General features: G+C 37.1%; 4 protein-coding genes and 1 long non-coding RNA gene across 5 annotated transcripts; 3 read left to right on the top strand and 2 right to left on the bottom strand.

Moving 5' to 3' along the window:
• Positions 1-1,021: 1,021 nt before the first annotated feature.
• Positions 1,022-2,201, top strand: LOC111997931 (large ribosomal subunit protein eL24). The gene is made up of 4 exons (XM_024030062.2): positions 1,022-1,138; positions 1,307-1,408; positions 1,491-1,639; positions 1,814-2,201. Exons 2-4 carry the CDS (start codon positions 1,385-1,387, stop codon positions 1,965-1,967), a joined length of 327 nt encoding a protein of 108 aa, XP_023885830.2. The 5' UTR covers positions 1,022-1,138; positions 1,307-1,384; the 3' UTR covers positions 1,968-2,201.
• Positions 2,202-7,796: 5,595 nt separating this feature from the next.
• Positions 7,797-10,978, bottom strand: LOC136063698 (uncharacterized). The gene is made up of 2 exons (XR_010625316.1): positions 10,693-10,978; positions 7,797-9,755 (listed from the first exon to the last, which is right to left on the bottom strand). It is a non-coding gene; the product is annotated as an uncharacterized LOC136063698 (long non-coding RNA).
• An 808-nt stretch (positions 10,979-11,786) lies between these two features.
• On the bottom strand, positions 11,787-12,952 carry LOC111997932 (putative pentatricopeptide repeat-containing protein At1g12700, mitochondrial). The gene has a single exon (XM_024030063.2). The coding sequence runs from the start codon at positions 12,950-12,952 to the stop codon at positions 11,870-11,872; it is 1,083 nt and encodes a 360-aa protein (XP_023885831.1). The 3' UTR covers positions 11,787-11,869.
• A 1,476-nt stretch (positions 12,953-14,428) lies between these two features.
• On the top strand, positions 14,429-15,781 carry LOC136063697 (uncharacterized). The gene has a single exon (XM_065764437.1). The coding sequence runs from the start codon at positions 14,429-14,431 to the stop codon at positions 15,779-15,781; it is 1,353 nt and encodes a 450-aa protein (XP_065620509.1).
• Positions 15,782-15,997: 216 nt separating this feature from the next.
• LOC136063696 (uncharacterized) lies at positions 15,998-19,509 on the top strand. The gene is made up of 2 exons (XM_065764436.1): positions 15,998-16,618; positions 16,723-19,509. The coding sequence occupies exons 1-2, from the start codon at positions 15,998-16,000 to the stop codon at positions 19,507-19,509; spliced, it is 3,408 nt and encodes a 1,135-aa protein (XP_065620508.1).
• Positions 19,510-19,824: the final 315 nt, after the last annotated feature.

Below are 19,824 nucleotides of genomic sequence, written 5' to 3'. Positions count from 1 at the left end.
TGCACATGTAACTTCATTTGGTTTATATGCTAACTTGAAAATTTCGCTAAGAGTCTTGTAGCTCAATTACTTGGCGCCTCTTGGAGTTTCCAACGGAGACGTCCAAGGTTCAAATACTCCCACCCCAACTATCAGTGTATAAAAAAAACTTGAAAATTCCTTGGGAATGAGTCTGGTTCTTTTGTGGAAAAAGATACCTAGAAGATTGGTGTGATTTTGTAGGTTGGGAATATATGTAGTGGAAATTAATGAAACTAAATGAAGCACAGATAGAAAAAGTTATATGGGTCTAAATTTATATTCATCTGGTAGGACTTGCCATTGCTTAATCTGTATTGCCTAAACATGTACATGACTATCTGTGGCAAGATGATTCCTTTCGCTTTAAGTTTCAAGTCTGACAGAACTTGTTAAGTTAACCCAACTTAACAAGTGATTCAACTAAGGAATTGGGCTTGGCTACAGGACATTTTTTACTGCATACTGTTACTGGTTATACAGATAACTTGAAAATCCTGCTTCGGTCTTCATACTATATTGAATTTTTTCCTTGATGGTTTTTTTGGTTGCTGAGAAAAAATTGAGGTTTTTTTTTTTTTTACACTATTTGTATTATAAGTAAACAAGATGCTTCAATCAAGCAAGCCTTAAATGAGTTTGTGTTTAAGCCTACCAAATTTTGCTAATTTTCAGATTAAATAAAATAGCACAAAACTTGTCATTCTGTTTTCTTTTGTTTCTTTGGTGTGCTTTCCAACCATATCGATTCTTTGCATGTATTCCATTTTTCTATTTGCACTACTACAATTAGGTATTGTATTTTCTTCAAAGAATACCAAATAAGTCTAGAATGACTATTCCTTCTGACCGAGTCTCAGTCTCACCTTCCTTTTCTTAGTATGCACTAATTCTTTGCTGCAAGAATATTTATGTCAAATTTTTAAAAACAATAGAATAAAAGTTCGCTTACTTTTCACCAAAATGTTCGCAAACTGATGAGGAATCTTGGTTTTCGATCATTATTATTTCAATGTACATGCTCAGTACTGTCTGATGTTTCAGGACTGAACTCTGCCGCTTCAGCGGGTCGAAGATATACCCAGGTAGGGGTATCAGATTTATCAGATCAGATTCTCAGGTTAGTTTTTATTTAAACAACCATGGCAAATCTTTGGGTTTTTGCATTTTATATCCTTTTCTATTATTCATTTATTTTTGTTTTGGTTTAGTTTGGTTGAGAAGAGGGTGTTGGTTTTCCTGTTTTTGCACTGAGATTGATGTTTGTCTTCTTGTTTGGTCAATTCAGGTTTTCCTGTTTGTCAACTCAAAATGCAAGAGGTACTTCCACAACAAATTGAAGCCCTCAAAGCTTACTTGGACAGCAATGTATAGAAAGCAACATAAAAAGGTGGAGTATCCTTCCATTATCTAGTTTTGATGCTACAGTAACTGGTATGACTTATATTCTTACTCTTTTACATGACTCACAGGACATAGCTGCTGAGTCTGTGAAAAAGAGGCGTCGGGCTGCCAAGAAGCCATACTCTAGGTCCATTGTTGGAGCTACCTTGGAAGTTATCCAGAAAAGGAGAACTGAAAAACCAGAAGTACGAGATGCAGCACGTGAAGCTGCTCTCCGGTATGCATTCTTCCACCCATTTTTTTCTATCTACCGTGTAGTTCGTGACTGCTCATTTTTGAACCCAATACTAGATTGAAGGTTTTTGGTTTAGATTTTTGGATACTGAAGTGTGCACCCAAGTTGTTTATCCCTTGTCTGTGATTAAATTGCTTCCTCAATATGATTATGCAGTGAAATTAAGGAGAGAATCAAGAAAACCAAGGATGAGAAGAAGGCAAAGAAAGCAGAAGTGACAGCCAAATCTCAGAAGACTCAGAGCAAGGGAAATCTGTCCAGGGGTGCTGCACCAAAGGCCAAAATGGGAGGTGGCGGTGGAAAGCGCTGAGCCAACAACTTAGACTAGTCAGAGGGAGCTATTGGGCTAGTTGTACTGTTGAGGAAGATTTTGTAGTACTTTCTTGTTCTTCAGTTTTGTTTTCTTTGTGGCTTTATTAAAATTTAACCTGAGCAGATATACTTTGTATCAAGGTTTTAAGCTTTGGTCAGGACCTTTTTATATTGCTTTGTTTTGAATTCCTGGTAATTTATATGCATACGAAATCTTGGATCGTTTTGAAAACTCAATGAACTAAACTAGGGAGCGTCGTTGAATGAATTGGATGGGGCTCTCTCCAGTGACCTATAAATAGGATTGTATGACTGTCAAATCATTTTGAACAATCAAAACTTGCGTCCCCGATTTTTCCTATTATATGCTTAATTTTATTCACTTGAGGACAACGAATGAGCATGATAATTAACCATGAAAGAAAAGACATGGGAAAGTTTTATTTATTAATTTGTGGTATTAAACTAACGAATTCATTAAAGAAATTGATCCATAACATCTGACTAAACAAACGTAATAAGCATGTGCAAAATCTAGATAAATTGTAAAGATTATTAAAATCTAGATTAATTAAAAAAACTAAGTATATTATGGGGGTGGATTTATAAAAGAAATTGACCCATAACATCTGACTAAGACTTTTGTCTAGGTACCCTAGACACAAGTATTAGACATCTCAAACTAGGAATACTACTCTTTCATGTGTTGTGACGTTTATAGAGCCACTTTATTGTAGGAAAATTTTTATGGTTTTTTTTTTTTTTTATTTAAGCAAGTATTTATGTCTTAGCAATTAGCGTTCATTGTGATTGTTAGGTTGCCGTAGCATATGCTAAGAGCAAAATGTATAATGGAAAAGTTAACATATCCGATTGAGACAATATTGTGAGGTAGCTTATTAATAATGGTGTTATGTCTTTAGACTTTTTGAGATTAAAAAGGAATTTGGCCTATCATTTGTCCAATCTACTAGCAAAAAAGTTGGTGGGTGAGAGACATTTAGGGGAAGAGTTTGGTTTACCTCCACTACTTTTTTAATTGGACATGTTCTTTTATTTTAAATATATAATGGCATGTGATAGTGAATTTTAATTTCCACATTTTATTTAGTTAGTGGATGATGTTGCAGTTTCTTATTAAAACAAAAAGAAATTCCAATTAAAAAAGTACTGGAAGTAAGCCAAACCCTTATGAGAACTGGCATGACCCTGCACCATCCTACCCCTGTCCCTCCCTTCATTTTATGTTCCCACCTTGCTTGATTTTGACAATTTTTGTCCCTTCAAAGGTTTGGGTGGAGGTCATCCCAATCTCGGATTTGAGTGATTTTGGAGTCATTGAAAAACTTGCGAAGTATACTTTCAAATTCCATTGACCTTGTGTCATTTGGAACATAACTAAAAATGTTATGCCCTTGAGAAAGAGGCTTATCAAAGTTGTATTTTTGGAAATTTAATGGCTTCTCATTTGCTGCTCGTGATTCCTATTAATCCATAATTTCCTTGGGACGAATTGGGATAATCAGGTCATAGAGAATTTCTTCTAATTTAAGAAATTCCTTACTTTTCGAATCAATATGTCATTGTTTGGGGCACATTTTTGCACAAATGTTGCCCTGCCCATTGATCACATTTTGGGTCTAAAAATTCAAGTTTTTCCTATGAATGTTTCCACTTTTGTGCACTTGGTGTGTGGCCTTCCCGACATTGGTTTATCCCAATTGACATATTGTTGGAAAGCTTGTAATGCCAATTTTATAACATTACTAAGCTTGTGCTTCGATTCTTTTGATGTGAAGAGCTAGGCTCAAGAGCATTAGTCACCTTGAACTAGTTTTGAAAAAAAAAAATCACGTTTTCATATTTTTATGACGTTGATCTACTTGTTCGGAATTTTCGTTATTGAGATCCTTCAAAAATAATGACTTCCAATAACTTCTCCAATATGATTGAGCTTTCATTGATCCAAAGTCATTTGACCAAGGTTTGACTTCCACACTTAGCAAAGTTTGCTATTTTTAATATTTTTCCATTGATTAGTGATATCTTACTCTTCTAAGGATCGATTTCAGGTTGTGAATAATGAATTTGAAGGATTTTTCCATGTGTTTCAATATTGCAAAAAAAATTTCTTCAATATGACAGTTAGATTTTAAATTAAAACTTGGTCAAACCTTGCTAATGTTGGTCAAAGTCAGTCAACTCTAAAGCTTGGCCATGAATCGATAAGAATTTTCCGTTCTAAAAATATTTTAAAAAAAAGGATGCATTTTGATCTTGTTCAAATTTGATCAAAATTCACATTTTTTAGAGTTTGATCATGATCTTGAGTTAGGGTTTGTCTTTTAGTCCGATTGACACAAACCAACCTTGTATCCTTGAAATTAGGTAGAACCAATCATTTTTGAAGATATGTTCTTGGATGTCTTGGTTTTTACAAAAATAAATCTAAAAAATCTTAAGGGGTCAAAATACAGTTATGACTTATGACACCTAATCAACAACATCTTGCATCTATTCTATATGGAAAATGTCACAAGAAAAATAGAATTCTAACATAAGTGTATAACATTTAACTGTATAATATTAATTTAAACAAAATGTGATATCTTTCTTGATAATATCTAACATCACAACTCATAGAATAAATAGAATAAACAAACAATAGACAAAATGTAATAATAAGTGCTTAATAATTTAATACAGAACTGCATGACTTCAGTTTTGGGTTCGAAATGCCAAAATTAACCTAACTTTTACTACTCAAATACATAATTGTAAATGTTTCTCAAAAAATAAAATAAAATAATAATAATAATAATAATTGTAAAAATTTAGGAAAAATAATATCCCTAAATGATATTATTACAAAACTCAAACCAAAACATTTTTTTTGTTGTTATTCAAACCAACACATTTTAAAACGAGAGAACACTTGAAAAGTTTCATATGGCAAGTCTAACTCTTGGACCAACTTTGAGCATCCTCCAATTGTTTTTTTTTTTTTTTTTGAACACTTGAAAAGTTTCATATGGCAAGTCTAACTCTTGGACCAACTTTGAGCATCCTCCAATTGTTTTTTTTTTTTTTTTTGGGAGAAAAAAGTAAGTAAATTTTATTGAACTAAATCCGATTGGAAAACAATATCCATACTAAATTATAGCCTTATATAGAAAAACTGAGAAGGTTACTTAAATGGCTAAGTAACCTACTACAATACATAAGCTACTGTCCTTACCAGTCTTCCATAAATTTAATTGTTACTAAATGTCTCATTTGTTCCACAAAATAATAAACTAAGATTAGTAAATATGATTATGCCACTAGTCAAGCGATGTAAACCTCTCTTCCATTCTATGCAAAATAGAAATGAATTTTCTTCATTTATACACTTGTTAAAGCATCCTGCATCCACAACTTTCATAATTCAGAAAAACATTGGATTTCATGATCAACAGACCATCAGGTTACCATTATACCATAATTCTACCAAAGTTTCTTATCTTCTAGTCAACGAACAAAGAAGTAACTTCATTTCTATTTTGGTTCCAACTTCTGAGTCTAGTGCCAATACATAATGATATTTAGAATTAAGTTTACATCAAAAAATATTTTGAAATACCTATCCATGGAAAAAGGTTTAATGCAAAAACAAGAGGGCGACAAAATTGCAACAAATAATCTAATAGATTCACACACACACACGCGCGTATATATAAAGGAAATTTTTTATTTGGAATTGCATTTCACATTCATAATATTGTATTGATAGATTTGATCTGGCAATTTAGGATGAATGTATATCTTACCTATGTTTTATTCTAAAATGTGTATAAACTATAATGACAAATTTAGTGACAAAAGAAACCTCTACATATGAGGCAAGTAATAGTAACAGGGGGATTGCAGGTATGCCATATCCATCGAAGGTCAGAATATTAGTAGTAGTAGAAAGAAGATGATCTCTAATATTGACTACTAAGTAAGGAAAATCTACTAGTATCAATGGTCTTTGGCTCATATTCAATTGACCTATCATGAGTATCCAAATTACCCCATGAGCATAACCAATTGCAAACAAATTATTCTGTCATTTCACAAATACATAAAACTAATTTCATGTTCACAATGTTGCATCAACTGAAGTTCAAGATAATTTTCACAAAAGTAAGACTAGAATAGCAACAAACAACCTAGTGCCAATACAAGAAAATAAATATCACCATGTAAAAGAATAACTTGCAACGGAAATACCTAGTCCTTAATCATTAGTCAGTATGTTGATATGATTACATACAGTACAAAGTAAAACAATAAGTTTACTCCAATATAGAGATAGCTTTATCTAATGGGGGAGGGAGGGAGTCATGAAACAACCAAAAGAGCCAGACTAATTATACTATTTGTTTCACTGTTGTCCTTGTGTCATGTAAAAATAACTAAATTTACTCCCTAGGGGCAGGTCCAAAGGGCCCAGCCTTGGTGAGGTACCACGTCATGAAAAAAAAAAAAAAAATTTACTAATGACGGCACCCTTACTTTAAAATAGCTATCCTACACATCCTCAAATGAATAAAGGTTCAAGAATCTCTAGTAACACGCAAATCGTAGTAAGCGCAAACAGGACATCAGAATTATGAAGGTTGGACTCAAAATAGATCCTACCTTTTGGCAAAAGACAACTGAAAGGTATGAAAGTGAAAGAGACAGTAACTTAAAGTTTTAAACTAATTGATATTTAAGAAGTCCCACAGCTCAATCTGTTGTGGTTTTAAAACAATAGTTTAACTTGCAAGCACCCATAACCTGCTTGAAAACTAAATTTGCTAAGCAAATTACAACCAGACTACGTTTGTAAAACTGAAACTAATTCAAGAACTAATTTGATCCAAAACATACTCACTAAGGGTTTAAGAATTTTGGGGCTAGTTTAGGAAGAAGTGTATACCTATATAAGGTACTAGTCGCTAACCCATGCGATGCACGGGAAAGCCACTAAAAATGAGATCAACTCCAAAATATAATATATATTGTAGCATACATAAAACTGTCGGATCCAAAGCAAGTTGCAAACTATCATGCTTTATAATTAGAATAATTTTGCAAGTTAGACTACAAAATTGGGTAAAAGAATTAATTTCATGTTAGAGTCTAGTTTTTTATTGCTAGCAGAGTCACTTACATGATCGAATTTGGTCTCAATGGATCAAGTGCAAATCCTTCATCTAGACATTCAAGTATTAGGATAAATAATGTGTTTTTGATAGGTAAGAATTAAGATAAATAACAATTACACATATACATAGAATCAAAAATAAAAAATTGTTTACCAAAGAACCTCATATATGTAAAATTTTCCAAAAAGAAACATCACATATTAATGCATGAGCACTTGCCTACATTAATTTTGAATAATCCAAGTGCAACAACATTAGAAGCAACCTTTAGACTTCTTTCCTATTTCAAGTGACTTCTAAACAATGTTATTTTTACTTCTCAATTCTATCCATCATTCTACAATATAAAAATCACGATCAACAAGTATGCATCTCATAAAATAAATAAGCAAGTTATTTTATTTATTTAATTTTTTTTTTTTAATTTTCCTGCACCCTTCTCAATTTGACTAAGGAGAAACCAAAGTGAATAACAAAAAGTTTATAATTTAAAACTGAAAAGTCAAAGTTTACTTTTTTATGGTGTTTCACATAGAGTAGATATGAAACCTTGTTTTTTTTTTTTAAGAGTTCAAGTTAATTTCAAAACAAAAACAGGTCCAGTTCAATATGATGTAGCAAGAACCTTTGAGAATGAAACTATAACATACTTCAAATAATGATGAAATTGCCTATTCCGTAATTTGAATCTCTTCCCTACAAATAAGAGGACTCATAATGTTCAAAGAACTTCCTCTTCTTTTAGTGAGTAAAACAGTAAGATCAAAAGTAATTATCATGTGTAACAAATATTATTAGATTAAAGTGAAAATAAATTGGTTAAGCAGAGATATTCAGCTGATCATAGATGTACCTACATCTTCTGCATCATCAAGAATCAGAACAGCACTTTCTTGCCCAAGCAAGATATCAAGACCCTTTTGATGTTCTTGGGTGCCATGCTTACGTGAAATCACTTTAGCACTTTAAGCACTCTCCTAGAGGATCGAGCAGCTTAGCCATTTCCAATGCATAGTGCCAATAGGCGATCACCAATTGTGTAAATGTACGTCTCAAACATTTCACTTTCTTCTTTTAAAAATGTGCGAATAAAGGGCCTTAGCTTTGTCATCATATATGTTTTTCTGATAGGTAGCTTCGCCTTCATGTCAATTTGCATAAATTTCACCATGAAGAGGCTGCCTTTCATGACATATGTCCATTTCATAATTTTTGAATACAATAAGGCCACAAGCACATCAATTCACTTAAGTGGCCAGAAGGTCAAAGAAAATACAGTGCAATCAAAGCCTAAAGAGTTAGAAACTATATATTTTTAAAAAGAATAAACACATATCTTCTGCAGCAGAGTAGATATAGTGAAAGCAAAAGCCAACTTGATAATCAATCAAATTGATAAGAGAGCCTCTATTTAGTTTCCAAGGCCTAAATTGATAAGGAAGGCATTATTCTTAAATAAATCTGTTTTTTAAGTCATGGGTGCAGAATGTTCTATGGTTTGACCACAGATCCATGCAAAATGAGTACCATTATAGGGGTTTTCTCCCAATAACTACCAAACCTTTCCTATATACAGTCGCCTCATGCATTATGGAACTAAAAATCTCATGGTGATATTACAAATAAAGACAGTATTTAACCTTGCCTTAAGCATAACATAAAAATCCTAACAATCTTTCTTAAAAAGAAGGGAGGGTGGGGGACAAAAAAAAAGTGCAGACAAGTGAGGCAGTGCTTCCCACAAATCAAAAGATCCCACCCAAAAATTCCTCAAAACTTCCAAGTGATTCATGGTTATGGTGATTTTAAAACATAAGACTGCATGAGCAATAAACTATATCCTTTTTCATTTCTTTGGAAGTTTTACCTACCTTTCATTAGAAATCTGATCATTCCATTAATAAACTGAAAACACTCAAATAAAACTTTCATCAACTGATCATTCCATTACAATGGTATATATCCAAGCTTATTAGAGATGATCATACATACAAAGATGGAATGTCACCATGATACTTGAAAACAAAGATATACAAAATGCTAAGCACACTGCCAAAGTATAATAAATACCTTGCAAATCTATGTTTTATTTTAAATATTCTTCTTCTGATGTCATATCTCTTTTTAATTTTAAATATTCTTCTTCTGCAGCGTATGATCTAAATCAAGAACCAAGTATAGCTTCTTATGGCGTAATAAATCTGCTTCTTTCAAATTGACAATTTCAGCATTGTGAAGCCATAGTCCCAACAAATAATGTTCAAGCTTAAATGAATTACTATTTGAAACCAAAAAAAAAAAAAAAAGAAGAAGATCATCACTATACTTATGCTTCTATTATTCTTGAATAGCAATGGATTTATAAGCTCAAAATTGGTTTACATCTCTCCAGTTGTAATTTAAAAAATAGTTTCATATTAGGGGAATATTACTTCATGAATGAGCAGTGACACTGTCTTCCATTATGCAGCGAAGGATAACCAAAATTTGTAACTCCACCAAATAGTCTTATCCCAAAGAAGGTTACCTCATGAATGTAACCCAATGCCATACCAGATTTGGCCAGCAACCTTTACCCACAAAATGTACACGTTGTCATCTTGCAATTCCTGAAATGTTCAAACTTCAAACTGGTCATCCAAATATCGCTTACAGATTGAAGAGGAAATTCAAAGTCCATAGTTCATCCGGATTAATCCAACATCATTCAAAGCAAAAACCTTCCTCTAATAGAGGGGAAAAAGAAAAACAAAAAGCCAACCATGAAGCAAAATTGATGAAAAACTTCAATTGGGTAGTCAAAATTCTATGGGGAGCGAAGCAGAAAATCTAAACCACAAATGAGAAGGAAAACAATCTCAACTTAAAACACAAAATTCCTATATCAAAACCAATCCACCCACAATACCCAAACCTAAATCACATTTAACGCTAAATAAAGGGACATAAAAAAAAAAAAAAAAAAACACTTTAGCGACAGTGGTTCCAGCCATCTGATGGTGGCGGTAGACCGGTGGAGACAGCCTTCTGAACCCTCTCTCCGCGCCCTTACGGAGTCTCTTCAACAGGGATGAAGAATGAAACTCTAAATCAAGTCAATTGAAATACTAAAGCCTAAATCATATCTAACCAGTAATTTAAAAAAAAAAAAAAAAAATTTACCACTAATGTTTTCAATGAAAGACTTGTCTGGCGGTGGCAAAGTCTCTCAAATTCTTCTCTTCCTCTTTGACTTTGTCTGTCCATTGTTGATGCTCTCAGTAATAGTCTAAGGTCGTTCCTTACGTATATATGTGTTTTTTTTTTTAAATGGTGAAAATTGAAAAGGTTTGTGAATCGTAGCAAAATTGCATTGAAACGTTTTGCTTAGTCCGCCAATACACACAATACAGTAGCGTGACGGTGTGAACATCGAAGGGGGAAGGAAAAAGAAATTGAGCCACCCAAATTACACAAACAAACTTTCAATCAGAAGGAGAAGAAGATTAAGAAAGAAAATCCCAAGCACTACAATTGAAAGGGAAAAACAAAAGAAATCAGTTTTACCGATAGTGGTTTCAGGCCTCTGTTATTTCTCTTCAAGCTTCATTGGGTTTCTTCTCTCAGAAGAAAAAGAGCATAATAGAAAAAGGAAAAAATTAAAGAGAAGTATACAATATAAGAAGGCAGATAGAGTGGTTACACACAGAAACGGTGTGGGTTTTTAAAAGTTAAGTAAATTTTGGGTGATTTTAAATAAGTATTTGTTTCTGATCAAGGAGGAGCTGGTAGAGGAAGGCAGGGAAGAGAAGGCACAGTATCGTGAAAGGTAAAGGCAGAGTCTTTGTGAAAGGGAAAGGAAAAGTTCAATTATTATTATTATTTTTTTTTTTTAATATTGTGTTGACGTGAAAAATTGTGAGAGCCTCAGAGGGCTTCAATTATATATATATATATATATATATACACATATAGATGATATTTAGCATTAACTTTACATTATAAAAAATTCGAAACACCCATACATGAGAAAGGGTTTAATGCAACAAAATGAGTGCACGACAAAATTGCAACAAAAGATTAGACAGTAAAAGGAACAAACAATCTTGTGCATAGAATGGGAAAGAAATATCATCTCATAAAAAGTATTAAATTTTACTGTAAGCAAATATACATCACTCACATAATGACTAGTGATGGGTTAAAATATAAAAGTTGTCCTTGATCTTAAGAAACTAAATAACCTTCACTCAGACTTTGGAAGCAGCTCTTGAATATTTTCATCTACTTGATTAGACAACAGCAAGTCAATAAACAAGGCAGTAGTTATTGTGTTTGCTGAAAATCCCTTGTCAACCATCATTTTGAGATATTTCACTGCCCTTGATGTCTCCAAATGTTGCAAAAACCCTTGGATTAATGTGTTGTATGTGTGCTCGTTAGGTGAATAACCATTGCCATCCATTTTCTCAAGCATCTCACTCGCTTCATCAATTAGTCCATTCTTGCAAAATCAAATCATTATAGTGTAAGACCAAACATTAGGTTTCAATCCTTTTGCAGGAAAACCACTAAAGATTTCTCTTGCAGTCTTAAGTTCCCCAACAATGCAGAAACCATCAATCAAGATGTTGTAAATCACAATATCACAGTCCAGCCTTTTGTCTTCCATCTCTAGAAACAATGCCATTGCCTCAGCAATTCGTCTATTCTTAAAAAAACCATCTAACAAGATGGCATAGGTTTAGGGATTTGGATGTGGGCCACAAGCTCGCATTGTATTGAATAGCTCTAATGCAGTCTGGACTCTCTCCACTTGACAAAACCCACCTATAAGAGTGTTGTAAGTCACTACATTAGGAATCATTCCCTTGTTGGCAATTTCATGAAACAAACGCTTTGCCTCATCAATTTTTTTACTTTTGCAATGTCCATTGATCAATATGTTATAGCTAACCAAATCGGGAGAACAACCCTTCTCAACCATTATATTAAATGCCTTAACTGCCTCATCTAGTCTGTTTTGCAAACAATAACCATCAATCAAAGAATTGTAAGTGACTATGTTAGGATCAATGCCTCTTTGAATCATCACATCAAAAACTTCTTTTGCCTTAGTCAACATCCCTTTCTTGCAAAGTGTGTCCACCAATATGGTGAAGGTTCGCACATTTGGCATGATCTTCCTTTGAACCATCTCGTTCAACAAGGTAGCAACCTCCCTCCACTGGCCAAAATTGCATAGTCCTTGAACTAAGGAATTGTAAGTGACAATGTCTGGTTGAAAGCCTTTACTTGTCATTTCAGATAAAAGGTTCAAAGCCTCAGTTACCAATTTGTCCTTACATATACTATCAATGACTGTGTTATAGAGCACCACATCAGGTTCAAAATCCATTTTCTCCATCTTCCTGAGCAACCTAATAGCCACACCAGTCTGGCCAATCTTACACAGACCGTTTACTATCGTCCGCCAAGTAATTGCATCAGGTTGGTACCCTTTGTTCTCAATTTCCTCTACCAAACTCACAGCTCCAGAAATATTACCTTGAAGACAGAGACCTTTAACAAGAGTGTTTAGAGTAGTTTGGGTAGGATGATAACCAAGTTTCAAAATTGTTGCTATGATAGAGAAACCAAAATCGACCCGATTCAGATGGCAGAAGCAATAAATCAAAACAGTAAGACTATAAACATTGGGAGAGATTTCGAATGATTCCATTCGTTTAATTAGAGTAACGACTACAGAGTAATGCTTCATTCTTGCAATGGCACCTAACAATAGAGTAAAATCTCCAATGAAAGGCAAAGGTTGCATGTGAAGCATTGTATCAAACAGGCCTAAGGCGTGATGAAGATTCTTAAAGGTTCCAGATTTGGAATGATCTCTAATAGATTTCAACAACTAATTCTGGTTCTAATTCTAATATGGGGTTTTCAAATTTTCTCTAATAGTAGAACAATAATGATAAGAAGTAAAAGCACGAAATGGAAGGCTTAATCTAATAATCAAACGATTGCATATAAAAGGAAGAGAGGATGTTGATTTACCCATTTCACAATGACGACAGTCAGTCTCAGCTACCAACTCGAGTGGGTCGGGTTTCGTTACGGCTTAGCTTCGAAAGGAGAAATCAAGGTGGTGGAGTAGCAGATCGGAGAGCGAAGCTGGACCGAGATTGCAATTTTTGGGTTTGAGATCGTCATTTTAAGGGAAGAACTATCTTGAGTTTTAGGGGCTTGGAAGTGGAAGTAGGAGTGTGCATAGGTCGGGTTGAGGGGATTTTTTGACCCAACCCACCATAGTGGGTCAAAAAAAATTCAACCCAACCCAACCCATCATATAAATCTAACCCAACCCACATGGGTCGGGTTGAACCCATGAGTTTGACAAATTATTATTATTATTATTATTATTAAATTTATTAAATATATTATTATTAGTATATGATGCGGAGGCAAAAATATCTAAGTCCCAAGTCGTCCACACACCTCGTCCAAGTAATGGGGAAGGAAAAAGGCAGCTCAGGTTGTCTACAAATTCTCGTCCGTGGAAAAAGATGGAGCTTTCGCCAATCTGGTCAACATTCATCCTTGCCTCCATCGTCCTAAGGAAAGAAGACAAGGCATAGTAAAAATGTCTCGTCCGTCCTTAACGGTGGACGAGCCGGGCATTATAACCATCTCGTCTGAGGCGTTGCGTCCGTTCTCAACGGGTGCAATGTCCATTAACCGTTCTACAGTAAATAATCAGTTCTAAGCATTGTAACTGTCGTGGCGGTTGTGGCGGTTACCTCCAAAACCCGCAATGACTGGAGTGATTACAAGGTAACTGCTTTTGCCGAACACTATATAAAGGGCTCATTGGCAGAGAAGCGAGGTATGAAAAAACATTCTGAAAACTTCTTGATAGCACTTTCTTTGGACGATTAGCAAAAAGATTAACTTTGCCATCGGAGGACCCTGGGCTGGCATCCACCGGTCTCCTCTGATCTTATTTTGTTTTTACAGGATTTAACCTTCAAGATTGTCGAAGTCCGAAGATTTTCAATCCATTGATTTTCTAGAATTATCAGTTGGCGCCGTCTGTGGGGAAGAAACGTATTTGTCGCTCTTGAACTTGTTTAGTTCTGCGATTTCTTTCTCTCGTGAAAGGTTTGAAATGGTTTGGACTAGATCAAAGGCAACTAGCCCAGGCCCTCAACAGAGTAGAGACGCATCGAGTAATCCTCATCGTGATCGCCAATCTGCACCGGATATGCAGGCCCCGTCTATCCAACATATGCACTCTATGGCGGCTGCGATGGCGGAGTTAACTTGCCAGAATCAGGACTTACGGAGAGAGGCTAATTTAAGAAGGCAGACGCATCAAGAGCATGAAGAAGGGCAAACTCAGAGTCAAGAGGGCAGAGAGAACTTGCAGCATGGGAGTCAATCAAGGGATACCACTTCGCGAAGGGCATCTGACTTAAAGAAAGAGATGGATCAGATGAAGAAGGACATGGACGAAATGAAGGTGAACATGAGGAGGGCGAACCCAGTGGAAGACTTGGTTCACAGAACTGACTCTCCCTTTACGGCTTCCATCAATGGCCATCCCCTGCCACCGAAGTTTAAAATGCCTTCTTCAGATTCATACGATGGGAATCGAGATCCTTTTGACCACATTGCTACCTTCAAGACCACTATGCATCTTCAAGGAGTTCTAGATGAAATAATGTGTAGAGCCTTCCCTACCACTCTCAAGGGTCCGGCTAGAGTATGGTTCAGCAAATTACCCCCAAATTCAGTAAATTCTTTTGGAGAATTAAGCAAATTGTTTTTTAATAACTTCATAGGGGGTCAGCGTCACAGACGTTCTACTTCCAGTCTGTTAATGATAGAACAAGGGGAAAATGAAAGCTTGCATTCCTTCATCACACGCTTCAATAGGGAAGCCCTGACCGTGGACGAGGTAAATGATAAACTACTGTTGGCAGCTTTTCATAATGGGGTCAATTCTGACTTGTTTATACATAAACTTTATGAGAAGGAACCTCAGTCCATGGCCAAACTCGTCCATTCAGCCCAAAACTTCATGAATGTAGAAGATGCGATTATAGCTAAAAAGAGGAAGAGGGCTGAGAGAATGGAAACAAATCTTGCTCGTCATTCTGAACAAGCTCCTCGTCCAAAGAAGGGACTAATAGAGGATAAAAAAGACCGAGAGAAGAGGACAGGTCCATCAGCGAGGAACCAGCAATACACTCCTTTGAACGTGCCACCCGAGCAAGTCCTCATGCAAATTAAAGACGAGCCTTCTTTAAAGTGGCCAGAGAAGATGAAGGGAGATCCCAATAAGCGCAATAGAAACAAGTATTGTCGCTTCCATAGAGACCACGGACACAATACGGACGAATGCTTCGATCTGAAGCAGCAAATTGAGAATCTCATCAGACAAGGGAAGCTGAAAAATTTCCTTGGACGAGATCACAAGGACGAGAAACTGAAAGAGAAGGTAGAAGAATTGTCACGACCACCGCTCAGAGAAATAAGGATCATTCTGGGAGGAAGTTCTGCAGGACAGTCCTCTAAGTCAAAGAAAGCATACTTGAAAGCAGTCCAAAGCGTTCAGCTCTCTGGACGAACACCATATGCAGGGACTACGGATGAGTAGGCGATCACCTTCACGGACGAGGATGCGGAGAGAGTCCATCACCCTCATGATGATGCTATTGTCATCACCCTCCTTATTGCGGACTACAAGACTAGAAGGGTGTTGATAGATAATGGGAGTTCTGCTGATATCTTGTACTATCCAGCCTTTCAGCAGATGAGGTTAGGATGAGACTTGCTCTGTCCAGCGAGCTCCCCCCTAGTAGGCTTTGGTGGGATGAAGGTGCAACGTGTGGGTAGCATTTCAGTACCAGTGACAGTGAGGGCATATCCGCAGCAAGTTACCAAGGAGGTGAACTTCCTTGTAGTTGATTGTTCGTCTTCTTACAATGCAATAATTGGGAGGTCAACCCTAAATAGGTGGAAGGCAGTTGCATCTACTTACCACTTGTCAGTCAAGTTCCCAACGGAACATGGGGTAGGCCAAGTACAGGGAGACAAATTAGCAGCAAGAGAGTGTTATCTAGCCATGCTGGCTGCGGACGAGCAAGTTCAGGCAATGACTATTGAAGAAAAGAAAGTTGTGGCAGAACCCATTGAAGCGTTGGAAGATATTCCTTTAGATGATGATAACCCTGAGAGGTGTACCAGGGTTGGAGCAGATCTGGAAACGAAGATCAAGAAAGATCTCATTTGTTTTTTGAAAAGAAACAGAGACGTGTTTGCATGGAGTCACGAAGACATGCCAGGTATAGATCCTAGTCTCATTACCCACCGTCTAAGTGTATGCCCTTCCTCCAAACCAGTGCGACAGAAGAAGAGGGTGTTTGCCCCAGAGAGAGACAATGCTGTTAAGGAGGAAGTTCAGAAGTTAATTACAGCGAAGTTTATTCGAGAGGTATACTATCCTGAATGGTTGGCCAATGTGGTCATGGTCAAGAAGGCAAACGGCAAGTGGAGAATGTGTGTTGATTTCATTGACTTAAACAAGGCTTGTCCCAGGATAGTTACCCGTTACCACGCATTGATCACATGGTAGATTCTACTGCAGGCCATAAGTTGCTCAGTTTCCTGGATGCATTCTCTAGATATAATCAGATTAGGATGGATGAAGCGGACCAAGAGAAGACGTCCTTTGTCACCAGTCAGGGATTATTTTGTTATGAAGTGATGCCTTTCAGTTTAAAAAATGCTGGTGCGACGTACCAACGACTAGTCAATCATATGTTTCGTCCACAGATCGGGCGGAATATGGAAGTCTATATAGACGATATGTTGGTCAAAACTCAGGACGAGGATAGGCATCTGGACGACTTGCAGGAAGCGTTCGACACACTGAGGCAATATCACATGAAATTGAACCCTAGCAAATGTGCTTTTGGAGTGTCATCAGGGAAATTCCTAGGGTTTATGGTCTCTTACAGGGGAATCGAAGCAAACCCCGACAAAATTCAAGCAATTCTGAATATGAAGCCTCCAAGCAATGTTAAGGAAGTCCAATCCCTCACCGGACAAGTTGCCGCCCTCAACAGGTTTGTGTCTAAGGCTACTGACAAATGCCTGCCATTTTTTAAGGTTCTTAAAAAAGCATTTGAATGGACCGACAAGTGTCAGAAAGCTTTTGAAGATTTGAAGACATATCTCACTAAGACCCCTTTGTTAAGCCCGTCCGTGCAAGGAGAAGAGTTGTATTTATACTTGGCAGTCACTCCACACGCAGTGAGTTCAGCATTAGTGAGGGAAGAAGACAAGGTACAAAGACCTGTGTATTATACCAGCAAGGCACTGAGGGGAGTGGAAGGACGATATCCCCTAATGGAGAAATTAGCTTTTGCATTGATAACAGCCTCTAGAAAATTAAGGCACTATTTTCAAGCTCATGTTATTAATGTCATGACAGACCACCCACTTAAGAAGGCAATGAACAAGTTAGAGGCAGCAGGACGTTTGATCCAATGGGCCATCGAGCTCAGTGGGTTTGATATAAAATATCAACCGAGGCACGCCATAAAAGCTCAAGCTCTGGCAGATTTCATCGCAGAGTTTACCTCAAATGGTGACGAAGTGGGCGAGAAGGAAAGTACTAAGTGGGTCGTCTATGTGGATGGTTCATCTACACAGTATGCGGGAGGAATAGGTGTGGTTTTACAATCTTCAGAGGGGGATAAACTAAAACACAAAGTCCGTTTGCAGTACCAGACAACTAATAATGAAGCTGAGTATGAAGCTCTTCTCAAGGGGATGGAATTGGCCAAGTCCGTAGAAGCAAAGTCACTCCTCGTCCTGGGAGATTCACAGTTAATCATAGGCCAAGTGAATGGAATGTTTGAGGCAAAGGAAGAACGAATGAGGAAGTATCTGAACAGAGTAATGCGCCTTATAAAAAAGTTTGAGAAAGTTAGCTTCGCCCAAATCCCAAGGGAGGAAAACATGGAAGCTGATGCCTTGGCGAGAGAAGCTTCGGCGAGGGAAGCCATAGACAAGTTTGATGAAATTCAGTATATGCCAAGCGTAGATATCCCAGAGATACTACAGGTGGAAGATAGAGAGAATTGGATGGCTCCAATTGTGTCGTACCTCAAAGACGGACGACTCCCAGAAGAGAAGGACGAAGCTAGAAAGTTAAGGGTGAGAGCAGCCAGGTACATTCTTATGGACAGAATTCTTTATAAAAGAGGTTTTTCCCAGCCTTATCTCAGGTGTTTAGCCCTGGACGAAGCAAACTACGTAATAAGGGAAATTCATGAAGGAGCATGTGGTAATCACTCAGGAGCCAGGTCGCTCGTTCACAAAATCGTCCATGGAGGGTATTATTGGCCAAATATGCAAGCTGACGCTAAGGCCTACGTCAAGGTCTACGATCAATGCCAAAGGTTTAGCAACATCCCCAAGCAGCCATCAGAGTATTTGACTCCAATGACGGCCCCGTGGCCTTTTGCCCAATGGGGACTAGACATTCTGGGTCCATTTCCATTGGGTGTAAGACAAATGAAATTCCTCATGGTTGGTATTGACTATTTTACCAAGTGGGTAGAGGCAGAATCTGTGGCCAACATCACACAACAAAATGTCAAGAACTTCGTGTGGAAGAACATTGTGTACAAATTTGGAGTACCTAGGGTGCTGGTATCAGACAACGAACGACAATTTGACAATGCACTTTTCAAAAAATTTTGCATGCACTTTGGAATTCAAAGTCACTACTCCTCTCCAGCCCACCCACAAGCTAATGGTCAGGCGGAAGTTGCAAACCGATCCTTGTTAAAGATAATCAAGACTCGGCTTGAGGGGACTAAGGGAGTATGGCCGGATGAGCTACCAAGTGTCTTATGGGCATATAGAACGATAGCAAGAACTCCTACAGGGGAAACTCCTTTCAAGCTAGCCTATGCAACAAAAGCGGTCATACCTGCGGAAGTGCATATGGCCAATCATAGAGTGGCGATGTATCAAGACAAAGATAATGAGGAACAACTCCGTTTGAACCTTGATCTCATAGATGAGGTAAGAATGGACACTGAGCAAAGGATGGCAAGGTACAAAAACCTCATGGCTAGGCGGTATGATGCAATGGTGAAGCCAAGGCGTTTCGACATAGGAGACCTCATCCTGAAAAGGGTTTCCTTGGCAACAAAGAACCCAGCACATGGGAAGTTGGGACCAAATTGGGAAGGCCCCTACAGAGTCGTCAACTGCAAAAGACAAGGATCCTATTACTTGGAAGCCCTTGATGGGAGGAAGTTGGAGCATCCTTGGAATGTGGAGAACTTGAGGAAATACTATCAGTAGAATGTCAGCTTGGAGGAGCATGACTCTGGATGAGCTCAGGGATTAAAAACTTTACTATTATATTCTGTGTGGCTTTATTATTGTGTTAAACTTATGGACAACGTTATAGTCTGTGTTTGAATAAAGGCATTAGCCTATGAAGTGTATGCTCCGTCTTAAAAAAAATATGTTATGTTATGTATATAATGTTTTGTGCAATATTGATTTTCATGTAGCTAAGAGCTGAAAAGCTCAAGACGAGAAAATTCTCTAGGCACGGAGATGTATCGTTTAAATATTTTCCAAGGCAAATTTGTCCGAATAAAAGGACGAAAT

Source organism: Quercus suber, unplaced genomic scaffold, assembly GCF_002906115.3.
Source record: "Quercus suber isolate HL8 unplaced genomic scaffold, Cork oak 2.0 scaffold_561, whole genome shotgun sequence".
NCBI classification, from domain to species: Eukaryota; Viridiplantae; Streptophyta; class Magnoliopsida; order Fagales; family Fagaceae; genus Quercus; species Quercus suber.
Note: the sequence above shows the minus strand (reverse complement) of the source record. Positions and strands in the feature narration are given on the sequence as shown.

What these genes read in the sequence shown, in the direction of transcription:
- LOC111997931 (XM_024030062.2), top strand. Translation starts at nt 1,385, where the DNA reads ATGTATAGAAAGCAACATAAAAAG. An exon ending in ATAGAAAGCAACATAAAAAG is followed by an intron (nt 1,409 to 1,490) that starts GTGGAGTATCCT and finishes CATGACTCACAG; the next exon opens with GACATAGCTGCTGAGTCTGT. An exon ending in GCACGTGAAGCTGCTCTCCG is followed by an intron (nt 1,640 to 1,813) that starts GTATGCATTCTT and finishes ATGATTATGCAG; the next exon opens with TGAAATTAAGGAGAGAATCA.
- LOC111997932 (XM_024030063.2), bottom strand. Translation starts at nt 12,952, where the DNA reads ATGCTTCACATGCAACCTTTGCCTTTCATTGGAGATTTTACTCTATTG.
- LOC136063697 (XM_065764437.1), top strand. Translation starts at nt 14,429, where the DNA reads ATGGCGGAGTTAACTTGCCAGAATCAGGACTTACGGAGAGAGGCTAAT.
- LOC136063696 (XM_065764436.1), top strand. Translation starts at nt 15,998, where the DNA reads ATGAAGGTGCAACGTGTGGGTAGCATTTCAGTACCAGTGACAGTGAGG. An exon ending in CAGCGAAGTTTATTCGAGAG is followed by an intron (nt 16,619 to 16,722) that starts GTATACTATCCT and finishes GGCTTGTCCCAG; the next exon opens with GATAGTTACCCGTTACCACG.